Source organism: Hippichthys cyanospilos, chromosome 22 (assembly GCF_059441005.1).
Source record: "Hippichthys cyanospilos isolate Australia breed blue-spotted pipefish chromosome 22, RoL_Hcya_1.0, whole genome shotgun sequence".
NCBI classification, from domain to species: Eukaryota; Metazoa; Chordata; class Actinopteri; order Syngnathiformes; family Syngnathidae; genus Hippichthys; species Hippichthys cyanospilos.
The window spans coordinates 4,488,885-4,505,206 of NC_142390.1; the positions used below are offsets into that span (position 1 = coordinate 4,488,885).

Here is a 16,322-nt window from a genome sequence, read left to right on the forward strand (position 1 = left end):
TTTCTTCATTTCCGTCAGTGTGCCGATGTTGTAATGGGGAGTCGGGCTTCTTCATTTTGGTTTGTGCGTATGAGGCTGACAACATACTAAAGAAGTGGGAAGCAACCATATCACTTTTTAATGAGCAAATTGAAGTTACTATTTGAGGTGAAGTAGGCACCTTTGCAACATTCCTTGTTTGTTGCTCGGGGGGGGGGGGGTCTGTCCAAACGCTGTATTCTGGGGCCACTTCAAAAGCCCGTTTTAACTTTCTTTGAATTTGTTCAATGCACTCAAGGCAATTGGATGGCACTTGAATGTGGAGGAGTTGGCATCGGTCGCTCTTTGCTTCTGGAGCCCGTTTTAGAACAAGGGTGGCCAAACTTTTGCCCCAAGATCTAATTTTCTTAGCAGTCGACCTGCTGCGACCGACCTCAACATTTTAGCATTTGTAAAATACATTGCGAAATTCCTGCAGTTAAGCAATCTGGTGTGATAATGCAAAATGGTGTCTTGCAGGCAACTGGCATAGATGTTACTAAATAGAGAAAAAAAGTTACGTCTTCCTGTTTTGTCAAGCTTCTTGCGTTTGCAACATATATTTCTACAAAAGCAACTAATGGCAAGACCAGAAGATCTCTGCCTGACCGACTATGTCCATTGTTCATAAGATTTAAACTGCATTGGTTGCGGCTTTTAGAATGATGCGACACGTCCTGGAAGTCTGGCTGGTGGGCTCCTAACAAGAAGAAGCGCTATGGAAAAAGAGATGCGTGGCATTTTGGAGGAACCAAGACTTGAGATCACTTTTCAGGTCCTGATGTTGGCTTGAGAGCTGCAGGTCTTAGAAGGTTCATTTCTCTACTGGATGCCAGGCTCAGGTCCAGTCCTGTCCAAACATGGCGGCCTTGAGCTTTTGGTCTTGCTGGCAGCCTTGCAGTCGCAGCTCATCCAGCAGAGGCACCAGAGCTTTTCTGCGCTCCACCACCTCCAGCATCTCCTCAAGGATGCGTCGCTCCTTCAGCAGCTCCTCCTCGCCTTTCAGCCGGTCTGACGCAAGAAAGCCACTTTTTCACACTTTCCCTATTTGTCATGCACTCCTTGATCATCTGGTCATATGCTTTTTTTTCCCCAAAACAGTCGTAAAGAAAAAAAAAAAAACAACAACAAGAGGTTCCCCATCAGCACAAATGTTCAAGCTGACTTGGCCAAAGTTCATTCAGAAAATCAAATGCCCCAAAATCAAAAGGAAGTGGCTGTGAAATCACAATTATTTAAATAAAATATAGTGCATGCACACAGTAAATAGATGATATGAGATTTAAAATTAGAATTACAGAATCACAGAATTCTGTGCGGGTGTCACACTCAAACGTTATCAAAAACTGTCACGGAAAAGTGACTGCTGTTGATAAATAAATTATTCTTTACAGTTACTTGAGGCACTGCGGAAGTCATCTTCCATAAGCTGTTGTATGTACTTTTTACCAGAAGAGTGTGCTGATGTACATTTAACTGCAACAGCTGCGACTCACCATCTGGCATCATTCTCTCTCGTAGCTCCTGCTGGAGTCGGCTCTGTCGGTCTTCCAGTTGCAATTCTCGTGCGCTGAACCCACAAAAAGGTCACAGGTCAAACACGCGGGGGCGGCGAGCATATCAGCCGGCCGGAGACGAGAGTCTCATACAAGATGGTGAGCTCGGACTCGTATCGGACCAAAACGTTCTTCTGCTGGACCAGCTGAAACCAAAGCTGCATGAGACTCGTTTTCTCGTCAGCGCAGGCTCCTACGAGCAAACGCAAACATGACATCATAAGGTCATCACACAATTTTTCACTTTGATATATATATATATATATGTGTGTGTGTGTGTGTGTGTGTCTGTAACCTTGGTGTTCTCCTCTGAGACTTCTCTCCAGCGCAACCCCTCTGGCTTCCAGACGTCGCTGCTCCTCCTCCACCAGATGCAGTTGCCTCTGGATTAACTGAGACAGAAAAAATAAAAACCTTTACCTGTTGAGGTTTCCTGCTTCTACCCGTGGGTTGTTTAGTCTTATTCAAGGTGCACCGAGGCCACCACAGACCCGAGATGACCTCGACACATTGCGACAGCACGACAAATGGTGAGTGGTGTTTGGCCTCACCTGAGCTTGGTGCAGCCTCTTAAGTTCCCGCTGCTTGGCTTGTCTACCGCCGCTCTTCTGAAGCCGATGGCGCATCCCAGGGAGCGGATGCTCAGCGCGACGTCCCATTGGCCCGGACGGCTCGTCCGTGCAGAATAGGCTCTCAGGCACGCTGAGGCTGGATGGCTCTTTGGGCTGCACCAGGAAACCCACCTCCTCGGTGGCGCAGGACGAGCGTCCGTCCGAGTCCAGAGGAGGGCCTCGCCTTGGGAAACGCTCGCGCAAGAACTGAGGAGACAATTTGTCAGCTTTGATGACAAGACAATTGAGGATGACGCTGGTATGCTTCTACCTTGATTGGAACAGCTCGCTTGAAGGCCAGTGCATGAGGAACGTACGCAGGCTGAGGAAAAAGGAAAAAAGAGACAGGTTGAAGTCCAAGTAGCTTCATGTCATCAAAAAGAAGCCTACCTGTGCCGCCACGTCCCGGTCTTTGACAGAAAGTCTTTGCAACTGAGTCGTCATGTTGATAGTCTCCAAACGCAGCTACAAACACCAAAACACACATTTCATCATTAAACCGATTTTATTTATTTATTTATTTTGAAACGACTCTTACGTTGTTTCTGGGTTCCAGTGAGCATCTTTGCTCTGCAGTTGGCCAGCTTGTATCGGTTTGATCTGCTCTGAACAAAGACGATGATCAACAAGAACCAAAAGCAATTTTGTGAACATCCTTCAAAGACTGAATTCCAAGGCTACGTGACTTTGTTTCTGACGTCAGAGCTCTGCTCTTCTTCTACAAATCAAACTAGGGCTGGGCAATGAATCCAATTAATTTGATTAACTGGTCAGTTAAAAGCTGAAGATAGGAAAATTAGTCAATTTATTTTGCCACGTTTAGAAATAAAACGTTAATATTTGATCTTTAAATAACAACTTTAGTATCAGCCATTTTTAAGACACTCCTTTAGCCTAACACTTGAACCAGTATCAAGAATTTAATGCTAGGACTCTTAAAAACACAAAATTACAGTTATACTATATTTTATAATTATATTAACACATACAATACTTCACCTGCTTGCAACAGGACAATCACACATCATTGACCTCATTGTTAGCTAAGGAGTGAGCGAGGACTTTGTACCTTGCTGGCCAGCATTTTTCCTCTTGTCCCTGTTCCTGGAAAACACGACCTTCCACAGAGCCCTGGCCCCACCTCCTTCTGCTTGACAAAAGGGTGGAGCTTTGAAATGGTGATGTCCCCTGGCTTTTTCTGGCTCCACCCACTTGTCACATTCCTCTTGCAATGGGAGCAGCTTTTTCAAGGAGCGCTCATCCAAAGAAAGCCTAGCTCCTCCCATCACAGACATTTCCTTGAATTCGAGTGGCTTTGTGGGCAGAGCTTCTGTCTCGAAAGGGGAGGTGGAACAGACAGAAGAGGTGGAGTCGACCTTGGTGATGAATGAGGCGGTGGAGGGAGTGTCTGATATGGGCGAGGTCTCGCTTGGGGGCAGTGTCTCAGACGGTGGGACTTCACTGGTATCTGCTGAGACCCGTCATTGCTTGAACAATCATCGCAAGCCAACGGCGAACCGAGGATGTGAGCACTGACCGTCACTGGAGTCACTGACTGCCTCATCTTCCTCATCCTCCTCTTCTTCCTCGTAGTCTTTTAGCTGAAGGTGGGACTCTAGCTCCTCCTCGCACACTGCTTTAGATGACTCCAAAGTCAAAGTCTGCATGTCCGGCTCAGATTCGCCAAAAACACTGAAAACACCGTGCATGAGTGACATTTCTTTTCAGTTTTTTTTTCCCCATATAATGAAAGAGACTGATCACCTGGTGGTCTGGGCAACTTTGTCCGTAACCAGGTTGAAACACGTCAAGATCTCCTCAGAGATCTCCTCTGCTTGCTCTGCTTTGTCATTTTCCAACTCTATCCGCTCTCGTGTCACTGAAAAAACTGAAGACAGACACACACACGAGGCGTTTTCCTTCGTAGTGGGGACATCTTAGCTGAACCTTAACCATCTCAAGATATTGCCTAAACCTAACCTCGACCCTAACCCTAACCAAAATCCAATTCCAACCTATACTCTAAAAGCAAGTCTTGACCCTCCAAAAAAGATCTGAACTTGTGGGCTGCACCAAAACGGTCCACACAAGGGTAAGAGGTCCCCACAAAAACTCGGGAAAAACTCGGGATTTGTGTTGCAGCGTCATGCAACATGAACTCACCAGACAAACGGTGACCCTCTGTTGCCATGGAGACCTGAGAGTCTGCCGACGACAGCAGTGATGTCTGCCGGGAACAGACATCAGCATCATCATCATTACTGTCACCATGACAACCTGGCGTAAACTTGTTGATGATTCAGAGCAAATGAAAACTACTTTTGAAAGAGTACTCTACCATTCTTCTACCCTATTCAGGGTGGCCATTTTGTACGAACCTTGTCAAAGGTTCCCTTCGAGGACATTCTTTGTTATCTTCTAAGTCAGGACACCACCCAACGCACTCATACACAAGATGTGGGCTTACACAGTTTGTTGGCTTACACAAGATGTCCGCTGAGCCCACGTTTTGTCACAGAATATCATCTGGTTCAGCTTCCCCGGGGGCGGACTGGCACAAGCGGACAAGTCGCAGTGTTGCGGACACGAAAATTTCCCTGACAAGTGAAAAAAAATATACACGCAGAGAAAAAAAGACATGCAAAATGTTCATTAAAATCCATTCATATAGTTCATGTGATTGGCTGTTTTACACAACAAGTGTGTGTGTGTGTGTGTACTCACCACTGGCGGCGTGGAATCTGTAGTCAGCGATTCGGAGTGTGCTGCCACACACGTGGCACAAGAAGCAGCTGCGGTGAAAGAAAAGACCTTCGGCGCTCAGACGCTCCATCACGTATACTTTTTCGTGGCAGAAGAAACACACGTTGCTGACGCATGCCACCTGGACACACACACTTATAGTTGAGCACTGATGGAGGTTTGCTCAGAGGAAAGAGACATACTCTTACTGGCTCGTCGCGTTGAGCTTCCGGATCAAGCTGCTGAGCTGGCATCTTCTTGCGCTAACGTAAAAAAAAAAAAACATGACACGTTATATATACAGGCATGGCACACATTGTGATGTACACAAACACTGACATCAGAAGATGTGTTACGGCCCAGTTTGGCTTGCAGTAGGTCAGCCATCAAACGCACTCGGGAGCTGGGAGCCTTAGTGGGGACATCATCACCCGACTGAACAAAAACAACAAAAACTTTTTTTTTTTGTGCGCGATCCAATGTCCATTGATCGCAGCAAAATCCCAATACCTTTGACATTTGCTGAGGCGATAGGCTAAGTCCAAGTCTGCTGAGGAGGGAGGCCGGGGTCAACAGAGCCGCTCTGACCTCCGAATTCTGCGACAGCGAGCCTGAATGCCACACACAAGCACACTGGTGGGAAACGTTCAAGTGCAAGGACTCTGCCAACTGCATTGTGGCAATTAAACATATCAAATAAACTATTGCTGACAAAAGAAAAATGACTAGAATCTTAGTACTTAGGTGGCAATAGTAAGACGTTGTACACAACAAGATGCGAGTAGGTTGGTCTGTGGTGTTTGTCTTACCCGAAGAGGGCGTGGCATCCGGGAGCAGCTGGTAGAGCTGACTGAGGTACATGACCATGGACAGTGCATCTGGTTCTCCCGCTGACGTCATCTCATCCACAGTCATTGGAGGGGAAATCCCCAATTCTCGCTCGCACACGTCAAACGCCAAGCGAACGTTTTCTTCTTCAGCCGCAGGGTTCAGAGAGTCAAAGTCTCTGCAGGCACACAAGGGCAACTGTTTAATGATAATGCAGTATTATAGGCCCTGGCTTTTGGGTTTTTTTTCGTACATGAAATAAGAAAGTCCAAATTAAGAGTTGCCCAGCACCTTCAGTGTCATTCGACATTGTGCCACATAATGCCAGGCAGCACGGCGCTCAACTGGTAGACATGCTGGAGAATGACCAGCAAAAACAAGAGGCAGAAAAAGTCCTCAACTCCAGTAAAATGTGTTGCTCCAACTTCACAACTCTCGTTAGTCATACCAATAATTTTGCTCTTATTATTTCACCTAATGTTACTCAATAATGGACGAAATGAATTTGCATACAGCCTTTTAAGTGCTATCATCAGACTAATAAATGCAGAAAGGGACAGCTGTGGTGACCCACAAGAGAAAGAAATTCACCCTGACAATCACCTTCAAGAGACAAGGAGGATGAAAGACTTGAAAGGTATAATTTTCGCAATATTAATTATATTGAAGAACTATATTCCTATATTGCCTAATAAGTGAACTGGCCCTAACTGGGAGTCAAGGAACACATTTTGAATGAAGCATGCTTAGCCTCTAAAGAAAATTGCGTGAGGAAGAAAATAAAAACAGGTGCTAGAAAAAAAAAAGAAAGTGTTTTCATGCGTTTCTGTGCGGGTAGGATGTGAACAGGGTGAAATGAAAATTCCAAACATGCTCAATAATGGCAGAGGAAGTTTGCTTACATGAGTCGGGGTCTGTGACGATGAAGCAGAGCACACAGAGCCATGCCGCTCTTCCATGACGTGGTCAGGTCGCCGACGGCGACGCCGGGGTATCCTGCCGTTTGCTCTTTACACCAGGCCAGAAGCTGATTGGACTCGGACAGCGATTCTTATCGGAGAGGCGAGGACAGAGTGAAACTGACCCACATTCAAGAGGCAAAGCGAATGAAGGCGCCGCTCACCTGCTCTCCATGCTGATGCTTCAGTGATCCCACCAATTTCTGGGTCTTGTCCCGCATTCTCTCCCGTGTCAACCAAGTGCCTCACCTGGACAGGAAGAAGATGATGTCACCTCTTTGACAAACCTGCTTTGTTTTATTGTTGTCTGGAAGTACTTGATCGGGCGTGACGCTCAGACAGATGTTGATGTAGCGACTGGTCGGGTCCAAAGAGTACAAAGAAAAGTTTTTCTGCATGTTTTCTGGTGTGGTCTGAGCCAACAAACGGTACACGCTTTCTCTGCATACAGACAGACAAACAGGTTGTCACATCAAGACAGACAGACAGACAGATAGACAGACAGGACACCTCTCTGAGAGGAGGTCCAGAGGACAATCTCCTTGGCACCATCTACGAATCATCCAAGATGTGTCGAGTGCGGCCAGGAAGCCGCGAGCGACACCTGTTCCCATTGGCCAGAAGGGCTGAAGGGAGGCAAACAAGCAGGTCATTCGCCTCGGCCTAGAAGTCCAGTAGGTGTCGACAGCTAACCTCCAGCAAGCTGTCCCCAACAAGTGTGACGAGCAGCCGGTGTCCTTGACGGCTCCAGACCATGGCGGCGTTCTCTGCCGCATACATGGATGTGAAGTCAAACATGGCCACATCCGGCTGGCCATAGTGGTTGATGGCGAAGTCCAGAGATGGAAGCTGCCCGTTGGTGGAGAAGTCGGCTGCCGTGCGGGCGAAGGCCTGCAAAGCCTTCTGATCCACGTTCTCTCTCGAGAGGAGCAGCTCTGTGTCCGCAAAGTCCTAGCAGATTTGATTTGAAAAAAAAAATCAAGTGAAAATGTGTTGTTTGGTCTTCTGTGTGTATAACTGTTCTTTATTTGTATCCAAATACTCAATACTCAGTAATAATTTTCCATAGGACATCCCAATACCAAAAACGATTTTGGTATTGACATTGGTTCATTCCTAGTGGAATTTTTAGTGGGCAACAATTTAGTGTGTTAGAGGCTCAATTTGGATGGCAGGCAGCCCACGAGCCTAGGACAAGAACAGGTTGAGGAAGACTTTTACCTGCAAAATGACTCCTTTGTTGAGTAGGCTGTGTTTTTTGGCTGTCATGACAAAGTAGTGCGTGTCGTCTTTGTAGTACACCAAGTTCTCCAGGTCGATGCCTGCAACACAGGCATGCGGGAACACACTTCGAATGGTCGCGAAACAGCGGAAGTTCATTATAAAAAATGACAATGAGTACAATGTCCAGGACTGACCTGAGGACACTTACTGCCTGAATTCTAACGCAAACTAATGACGCCGTTATAAAGGATTTAGAAGGTCTTTTCACAAACACGTTGTTTATGTATATGCTGCTGTGTTGGATATGACATTTGCATAACTGCTCTGCAAACTTTGCGCCTGGCCTCTCTTTCCAACAACTGAAGCTTTTGGAGTCCTCACCGGTTTCGTGGCGGAGGTCCTGGAAGAACCTCTGGTTGAAGATAGATGCCACGCCGCTTATCTCCGCCACTTTGGCCTCGGCGCGAGTGTTTCGGTTCTTGAAGTTGGCCGTGATGGCGATGGCCAGCTTCCCACGGAACTCTCGACGCCGAAAACCTGCAGGTGGGCACATGCCGTCAATCCCAGGACAACTTTCATGTTGGACGGCACTGGTCATCATCATCATTAACGCACCGGGCAAGGTGTTTCTGTGTCCGTCTGCTCCCACAATGACATCAAACTGCAGCTGATTGACAACATGTGACTTAGGCAAAACCTCCATTGTCCAACCCACTTCTTGACAGAGATGAAGAAGAAAGGAAGTTGGATAGGGACACGAGTAGATGGATAAAACGACAAGGAGACAATCTCACTGCTTAGTCGCTGGTCGTGAGGTGGCTCGACCACACGCTTGAACTCCACGTTGACGTGAACTTCAACCCCGAGCAGAAGCGCCACCTTGAGCAGAACCAGCTGAAGTTGACGAATACCTGCGGATGGACAGCAAACATCTAACGGCAAAGTTCTCAGGGGCAATGACGATGGACACTCACTGATGTGATCGATGGAGCCGGCGCAGAACTTTCCGTAGAATTTCTTGGCGCCTAGTCCGCGGAGGTCATGGATGGTAAATGGCCAGAGGTGGAGCACGTTGTTCCTGGAGAAGGCATCCCTCTTCTCCAGCACCACCACACGAGCACCCAGGAAGCTCAACTCCACCGCCATCCGCAGGCCGCAGGGCCCCGCCCCTATCACTGCACACTGACATCACACAGGAAAATATTTCTCACTTGCTGCCACTTTTGTCTGACGACATTTTGTTGGCCATCTATGAGAGACGCTCCATCTCTGGGCATCGCATTGTTAACTATTTGGAGTCATTCTTTTAGTCTCTTGTGTGCCACCGTCAGAAATGTGTTTCATGCATGTCTGACATTTTTACATGCATGCGGTATTCTTAGAACCTTGATACTCTGCCGCAGTTTATGTGAACTGCATATTTAAATGTAAATAATGGAATAAATGTATCATTTATTGCACAAAGGCCCAACTGCACATGACATGAACGGTCAGCCTTGGCCCCCCACAGACAAATTGCTTGCTTGATCCTGCTTTCTCGGGCACCGCGTGCTCTCTATAATACAGATTATCATGGGGGTTTTAAAAGGGGCGATGACTGCAACTATTCTAGTGTGTGTGTGGGAGACTTTGGGCGTACGGTGGCATTGCGGCAAGCTCGGTTCTGCAGATATTCTTGCTGGGAAGCCCGGCGGTCCAATTTGGTCCACAACGCGTTGGCCTTCCAGTAAGTGAGGCGGCGCTTGATGGTGCGGTAAAGCGGATGCTCGTTGCCGTGGCGATGGGCATCCAGGTCCAGGTTAAGGTGCTGGCACAGTTGGCGGAAAGAATGCAGTACCGCCCTGCAGGTGGACGCTGAAACAAACTCATCAAACAACTCCTGAGCTTTTTCCGAGTGGGACTCGTTTCCCATGGCCTCAGGAAACCACGGGAGACCAGGACTACAATGACAGCGACGGATTGTTTACGTCAAAATGTGACACAACGTGAAGGTGCACCGGCAGCGCGCCAGATGACATCCACGAGCCCTTTAAAAGCATGTGCACAGAAACAATTGTCATGTGTTTTTTTTAGTCAACAGAAGGTACTTCTGCTTGATGATTAAAATGGATGCTTTCAAGAGTGAAAAAAGCCTAAAAAGTGTACTCACATCTCTGCGGCTGCTTATGGACATCTTGAAATCCACCCTAATCACACACTGGTGCGCTGAGGTCACTCAACAGACTGCAGTAATCTGTCCGAGTTAACCAGCTTAAGATGAGCTGCAGGCTGTTGGAATCGTCTTGTTCCTAGTCAACTGCTACAACAGCGCCCTCTTCTGGATCAACAGTGCAGTGCCTCAAATTTTGCACCTGTTGTCTCGCTATAACAGGCATACTCACAGACCAGGGGCATTGCTAAACTTTATGTTCGGGGGGATAATGAGGCAGGAAATGAACGAATCCAGTGCACGAGTACAACATTTTACACATTTATACTATTCAAAAGTTTTCATGTCAACAGATTAGATTTGTAGCGTTCCTTCAGTCCGTTTTAATAAATTCCACAAACACAGTAAATTCATTTGTACCATTAACAACCCAAAAAAAAGAAAATATGCACACAATGTGAGCAAAACGTTTCATCATTGGCACAAAGTAAGCTAAGAAAATCATTTTAATTTAACAAATTACAGAGAAAACCGTACTTTCTAGGACTTAATAGAATTAAAATCAAATTATTGATAGCTGCACTGACTAGCTACTTGTGAAACATCAAAGAATGCCATATGTATATATACATATATATATATATATACATATATATATATATATATATATATATATATATATATATATATATATATATATATATATATATAATATACTGTGTATATATATATATTTTTTTTTTTTTAAATGGGGCTAATTGGGTAATCCGTACATTCTGCTGTCAGGCGGGAGTTAATTGTTATTAAAAGCCTTACTGAAGATATACAGTACTTTCCTGAAAAAATATCCTCCCCTCCACAAGTCAAGTAAGAGTTTTGCGACCGGACTAACAATGCCCTTTAGTTCTGACTGAAGCCACTAACGACCATTTTACATTGTGTTTGCTCGTTGTTGGGAGAAGTGAGAGTAAAGCCTCTAACGGCCATTGAAAGGCAGGTGACAGAGAAGTCATGTACTGGATTTATAGTAAAAAAAAAATAAAATAAAATAAAAAGCCTCCCAAAATAGGCCTAACGCAGCCACTGAACAAAATACTCGAGGAACCAAAAAACAAAAAAACAATAGGCAGTGCTGCATTCAGTGATTCTAAAGGAAGCTGCCATGTATTTTCGATTTTTCATGTCAGACGAAGACGTATACAGACAAAATATTGCTAGTAGATTTTTCAGGATAATCAGTCTCAACCGGAGCAACTAGTTTGCTTGGAGACTGCTTTTCTACTCAAAGTTAAGACATCAATAACATGAGCTCGATTTTTCAAACGGTCCAATAAAGAATAGCATGACAAATGCTTTTTCCAATGGGAATAGTCAAGAGATTTGCTGAAAAACACACACACACACAGACACACACACAAGAAGACAAGCTTGTGAGTTTGTCCTGAAACAAAGAGTGCAAAGAGGAATAGGGTGCCCAGGCCGCGCTTACCAGCAGAGCCCGACCTTTTGTTTCGATGGGTAACAAGAAGCTTCCGGCAGCGCAGATTGCACACGCGATGCTAAACGGACTTAGCGCCAGGATCACCGACTGAGACATGAGCACCTGAAGTACACACAGGTCAGACTCTCACATGCTGCACACAATACGGACACCCCAGAAAAACATCTTGAGCTAACGACCCAGACTAAATCTAGTTGCCCCTCATTAGACAAACATCCTTCCTTGAGATCAATGACGACTTACTTCTTAGCTTGGGCTATGGTGTTATCTTATGGCTTCACTAAGAAATGAAATTACACGTGCAGACATCTACCTGTGCGACAAAGGGGGCGATCATTCCCCCGATGCGACTGACCGATGTACAAAAACCCATCCCAAGCGAGCGTGACACGGTTGGATACACCTGGAAGGGGAGTGAGTGAACAAACAATTATGAGTTTTGGCTCCTGGTCCATGAAGTCTGTCTGTACCTCAGCGGTGTAGATATAAACCACGGTGAAGTTCATGGACACCACAGAACGTAGCAGAAACAAAAGGAAAGTGAAGCCCAACCTGAAGGGATGAGAAGGTCGTGAGAAAGACAAGACCACAATCCGGATGGGCTGAGTTGGGTGGGATGCTGTTTACATGGTTGTGCAGATGTTCAGCATGAGGAAGAAAATGCCCGCTGCCAACTGCAACACCAGCAAACTCTTGCGCCGACCAAATATGTTGAGGAGGAAGATGTTGACTGGCACCACTGGAAAGACACAAAATGAGGTCACTTGTTATAAAGGCTAATTTCATATTTTGGAGTCATTGCTATGTGGAGGACACTGGGACTCACACGAAATCTCTCCCAGGCCGCTGATGAGGAGCGTTTGGTAGTCGCTGGTGGCGAAGGGGACGCAGTAACACCGCTTGCCCTCAAAGACGTGTTTGACCTGATGCTCATGGTCGCCATCCGTCACGCACAACAAGTTCTTCTCCAGGAGCTCCGAGCTGCTCAGAACCGAGCCGTAGTATGCAAAAGATGCCACGAACCTGATGTCATGATAGAAAATGGGACGTTAGCGAAAACGCTTTCCGCATTCTTGCCTCACCAGCCAACCTTACCAGGAATACCAGAGAAGCAAGGAGGTCCTCCGGAAGGTTGCATTGAGCAGAACTCTCCAGTTGCCTCTTTCCTTCTAGAAGAACCATAAAGCCTTCAGAACTCATTGAAAGCACTTTGCCAATACTTCCTTTGTTGGTTCTACCAACAGATGGCCACGTAGTTGACTTGGGTGAGCCTCTGAACGCACCACGACTGTGTCCACCAGACGCCCGGGCGGTAGAGACGCGTTGTTCATTTTAGCTATCCACTTGAGCGTGTCCAATGCGGCCGCCGCATTCCCCGCTGACACGTTGAAACGAGCTGACTCAGGAATGAACTAAGGCGGAAACAAAAGACAACACGTAAAACTCTCTGCTGCGTGATTAGCACACGTTGCGATGCTGAAAGCGGACCTTGAAGAGGTAGAGGAGAATGACGCTGGGGGCCACAGAAATGCGGATCATCCAGCGCCATCCCAGGGTGGGAATCACAAACATTCCCAGCGCGATGATCAGCATGGAGCCGCACATCCAGAAAATCTAAGGCAAGACACAACGTGAGTGTGTGTGTGGGCCAAATTGGGAGGAGGATGATGAAGGGGGAGGTGGGGCACTCACAGCGGCCAGAGGCAGTAGGACGGCCCTATACTTGGTCGGGATGAACTCCGTCTTCAGTACGTACCTGCACACTCCACACAGTACCAAAGCCACCAAAGATTTGGTTGATTCATTGACGTATTATTTAACACCGGCAAAATCCTCACATCTCCAAATTAAAAATTAAGCAGGAAAGTAAAACAAGTGGCACATTTGCTTAACTGTGATGCTCAATAAGAGCCAGCAATTTTCAACACTTGAGTTTGGCAGTCATTTGTCAAAAATAACACCCAGATTACATGTGATGCTGGGCTATATGGGATGACAGAAGAACGCTTCTGGCTTCTTTTTTTGGGTGTGAAAAGATCCCAAACTTTGGACGTTACCCCTGCGAAACTCCGGCCACGCCACATCCCACCATGCTGCGGAGGAAGATGAACCACGTGTAAGATGGCGCAAAGGAGGTGAGCAGGGAGAAGTAGGCGCTCCACACGAAACCGACAAAAACCACCTGATGACATCCAAACACACAACCACTGGCTTTGTTCCTGTCAGCAACACAAAATTATTTTCTACCTTCCAACGGCCGTATTTGTCAGCCACATATCCGCTGAGCGCACCGCACACCATGAAGCCAAAAAACACCATCTGCAAACACGAACAATATAGAGTATAATAACTTGAGAAGCTCTGAAGAGATTAAGAACTGTCATTATTTGATCTAGTTCATTGTTTTAATAATCACCTACAAATTTCTGTTCAACGCCACCATTTTTTAAGGTACTTTGTATTATTGCTTCGATCATTTATTTTCTTCAAAAAACTAATAGATGACTAGTACCAAGCGCTGGCTGCAATCTTAAATTTCTATCATCAGGAGGAAAGATGCTGTTTTGTTTTGTTAATGGCCCCAGCCACAATAGGTGGCTAACAGGATGACACCTAATGACTTGGACTGATTTGTACTCACAGTGGACACCAGCGCCACCTGCCAGTCATCCAGACGCCACTCGCAGCGAATTTCAGGTGACGCCACCGCCAACAGCATGATCTCCATGGCCTCTACGATCTACAAATACACACGCACAACCCGCAAGTGTGTTTCGCTTGCGGTGGATGATGTGGCCTGCTCATCTCGGTGTGTCCTGCTATTTGCTGGTAAAGACAGCTGGGATAGGCACCAGCACGCCAGCAACCTTTAGAAAACAAATGGATGAATGGCGTCGCCTTACGTTGGAGCTTCCCATGATGACAAAGAGCAAGACATGGAATCTTCCGAATCCAATGGTCTCCACCGCCTCCTCCACTGTGAACGTCTGTTCTGAAGACACACACACAAAAAAAAACCACACTTTGATGCTTCAGATGACATTCAATCAAGCATTCTAGGAACTCCGAAGTTACCTTTGTTGTCATCGCGCTTTTCGGAATCCTGCCGTTCTGATAGTTCCACCTCCTGCAGGTAGATCGCACTGACCAGTTCAGTTTTGATGTTTTCAGTCATTCTGGAAGCAGAGAACAATGAAACAGGGGGAACCAGCTAATAGGTGGCCCTAGGGTGCTTCTCCAATGCAAATCACCAAAGGTTCATGTTACAATACAAATATTTCAAATAGCGTGGATATCTATTTCAACATGAGCTGGATGAATGTTACATGAATTAATGATTGATTCACACGCTTTCTTTCATCTGTGTTGTCGGACTTGTAGGGGCGGAACCACATGGTGGCCAAGACTACCACTTATCACCCCCATACCAAGGGGAATGTATGGCCACTCCATCTTTAAAATTTTGAGTAGGCCCCTGCCGACTCGTGACATATTTACACAAATCTCTTGTTAAATGTTGCACATGTCCATAAGCTCATCTTGGACACGACAGATTCTAGCACTTGGGCTCAAAGGTTCCTGCCTGCCAGACACATGCACACAGGGAGCCCTTTGGTGTGTTGCTTGTTTTTTAGTGAACCTGCGCTTTGTTGCTGCTGCAATTACTCCAATTTCTTGCACACAACTGCAAAAAGAGTTCTTCAAACTGATGCTGAATGTCAAACATGCTCCTGTTGTCACAGTGAAACTGCTCAACAAAAACAAACACATGAACCCAACAAAGTATGCGTGTAGCGCCCCCTGGTGAAAAGTTCGCCAATGCTTGAAACTCAATTAGCGTAAATCAAAAGCCGTCGATTTCCTTTCACTACAATGATTTTAGACGCGGTTATAGCTTCAACTTATTTATCGAAGCTTCCGTGGAATCTTTGCGTTCTAAACAACGTGTTTCTGAAGCACATAAGGTATTTTGGGTTCAGGTGTGTATATTTTAATAAACTAAATCAGGATAGCGAACGTTGCACCGGTTGAATCTGGATCCCTGACCATTTCGCGGGCAAACCACACACAAGTTTGAGCTTACCTGTCCAGTCCAAAATGGAAAAAAAAAAAAAAAAAAATACTTGAGAGAACTTGCAAGAGCGCCGGGAGCGCCGTTTGCCCCTCGGGTTGTTCTGGTTCCGCTGGTTGCTTTTGCAGTTTGTTTCTTGTTGTTGATGTGAACGCGGAAGAAGCGGGCGGGGCACAGGTGGTTAGCTGCTAGCTAAACTAGTTAGTACAGGTGGATTGTGTACGGAAGCCGAGACAGGAGCAAACTCCTGACCTTTTTTTAGCAAACGTATTTTTATGGTACCACTTTTATGGTATCCATCCATTTTCTAGAGACGCTTACCCTCACAAGGATAGCAGTTTTTTTTTCAAACACAAAAAAAAAATGAGAACAATTTTTAGATGACTTTTCTCTGAATCACTGAGCTACCAATACCCAATCATCCCATAATGTGACATTTACTTGCCCAAGTTTTTTTCAGGTTTTGGCCTACAATCTATAAATGCACCCAAAAGTTAAGAATAAGCATAGTTTTAGTGTTTTTTTACGGTTTTGTTGTGTCCATTCCACATTGTTTACCAAAAAAGGCACGGGGTAAGCATGCACAAGTCAGTTTTCCAGTGGCATTATATGAAGAAGAACTATGCTTTTAGAGATAGCATACATTCAAACGAGTTTACCCA

At 45.9% G+C, this 16,322-nt stretch overlaps 2 protein-coding genes across 2 annotated transcripts; both read right to left on the reverse strand.

Moving 5' to 3' along the window:
* Positions 1-99: 99 nt before the first annotated feature.
* LOC148405544 (protein-methionine sulfoxide oxidase mical3b-like) lies at positions 100-10,153 on the reverse strand. Its single transcript, XM_088406684.1, is given in 29 exon segments — positions 100-1,029; positions 1,515-1,588; positions 1,668-1,966; positions 2,126-2,392; positions 2,457-2,507; positions 2,576-2,650; positions 2,724-2,785; positions 3,255-3,653; positions 3,723-3,877; positions 3,950-4,073; positions 4,349-4,412; positions 4,670-4,782; positions 4,910-5,069; positions 5,137-5,190; positions 5,267-5,362; positions 5,438-5,538; positions 5,737-5,933; positions 6,658-6,805; positions 6,879-6,963; positions 7,032-7,155; positions 7,225-7,385; positions 7,387-7,665; positions 7,936-8,036; positions 8,320-8,475; positions 8,554-8,655; positions 8,733-8,849; positions 8,913-9,120; positions 9,578-9,965; positions 10,088-10,153. Coding segments are annotated over 28 exon segments (4,218 nt in total). The 5' UTR covers positions 9,851-9,965; positions 10,088-10,153; the 3' UTR covers positions 100-856.
* Positions 10,154-10,831: 678 nt separating this feature from the next.
* svopl (SVOP-like) lies at positions 10,832-15,842 on the reverse strand. Its single transcript, XM_088406674.1, has 16 exons — positions 15,673-15,842; positions 14,664-14,764; positions 14,492-14,580; positions 14,230-14,328; positions 13,836-13,907; positions 13,646-13,770; positions 13,281-13,344; positions 13,077-13,202; positions 12,872-13,000; positions 12,684-12,757; positions 12,415-12,611; positions 12,216-12,327; positions 12,059-12,140; positions 11,902-11,991; positions 11,577-11,690; positions 10,832-11,470 (listed from the first exon to the last, which is right to left on the reverse strand). The coding sequence occupies exons 2-16, from the start codon at positions 14,761-14,763 to the stop codon at positions 11,459-11,461; spliced, it is 1,485 nt and encodes a 494-aa protein (XP_088262800.1). The 5' UTR covers position 14,764; positions 15,673-15,842; the 3' UTR covers positions 10,832-11,458.
* Between the last annotated feature and the right edge of the window lie 480 nt (positions 15,843-16,322).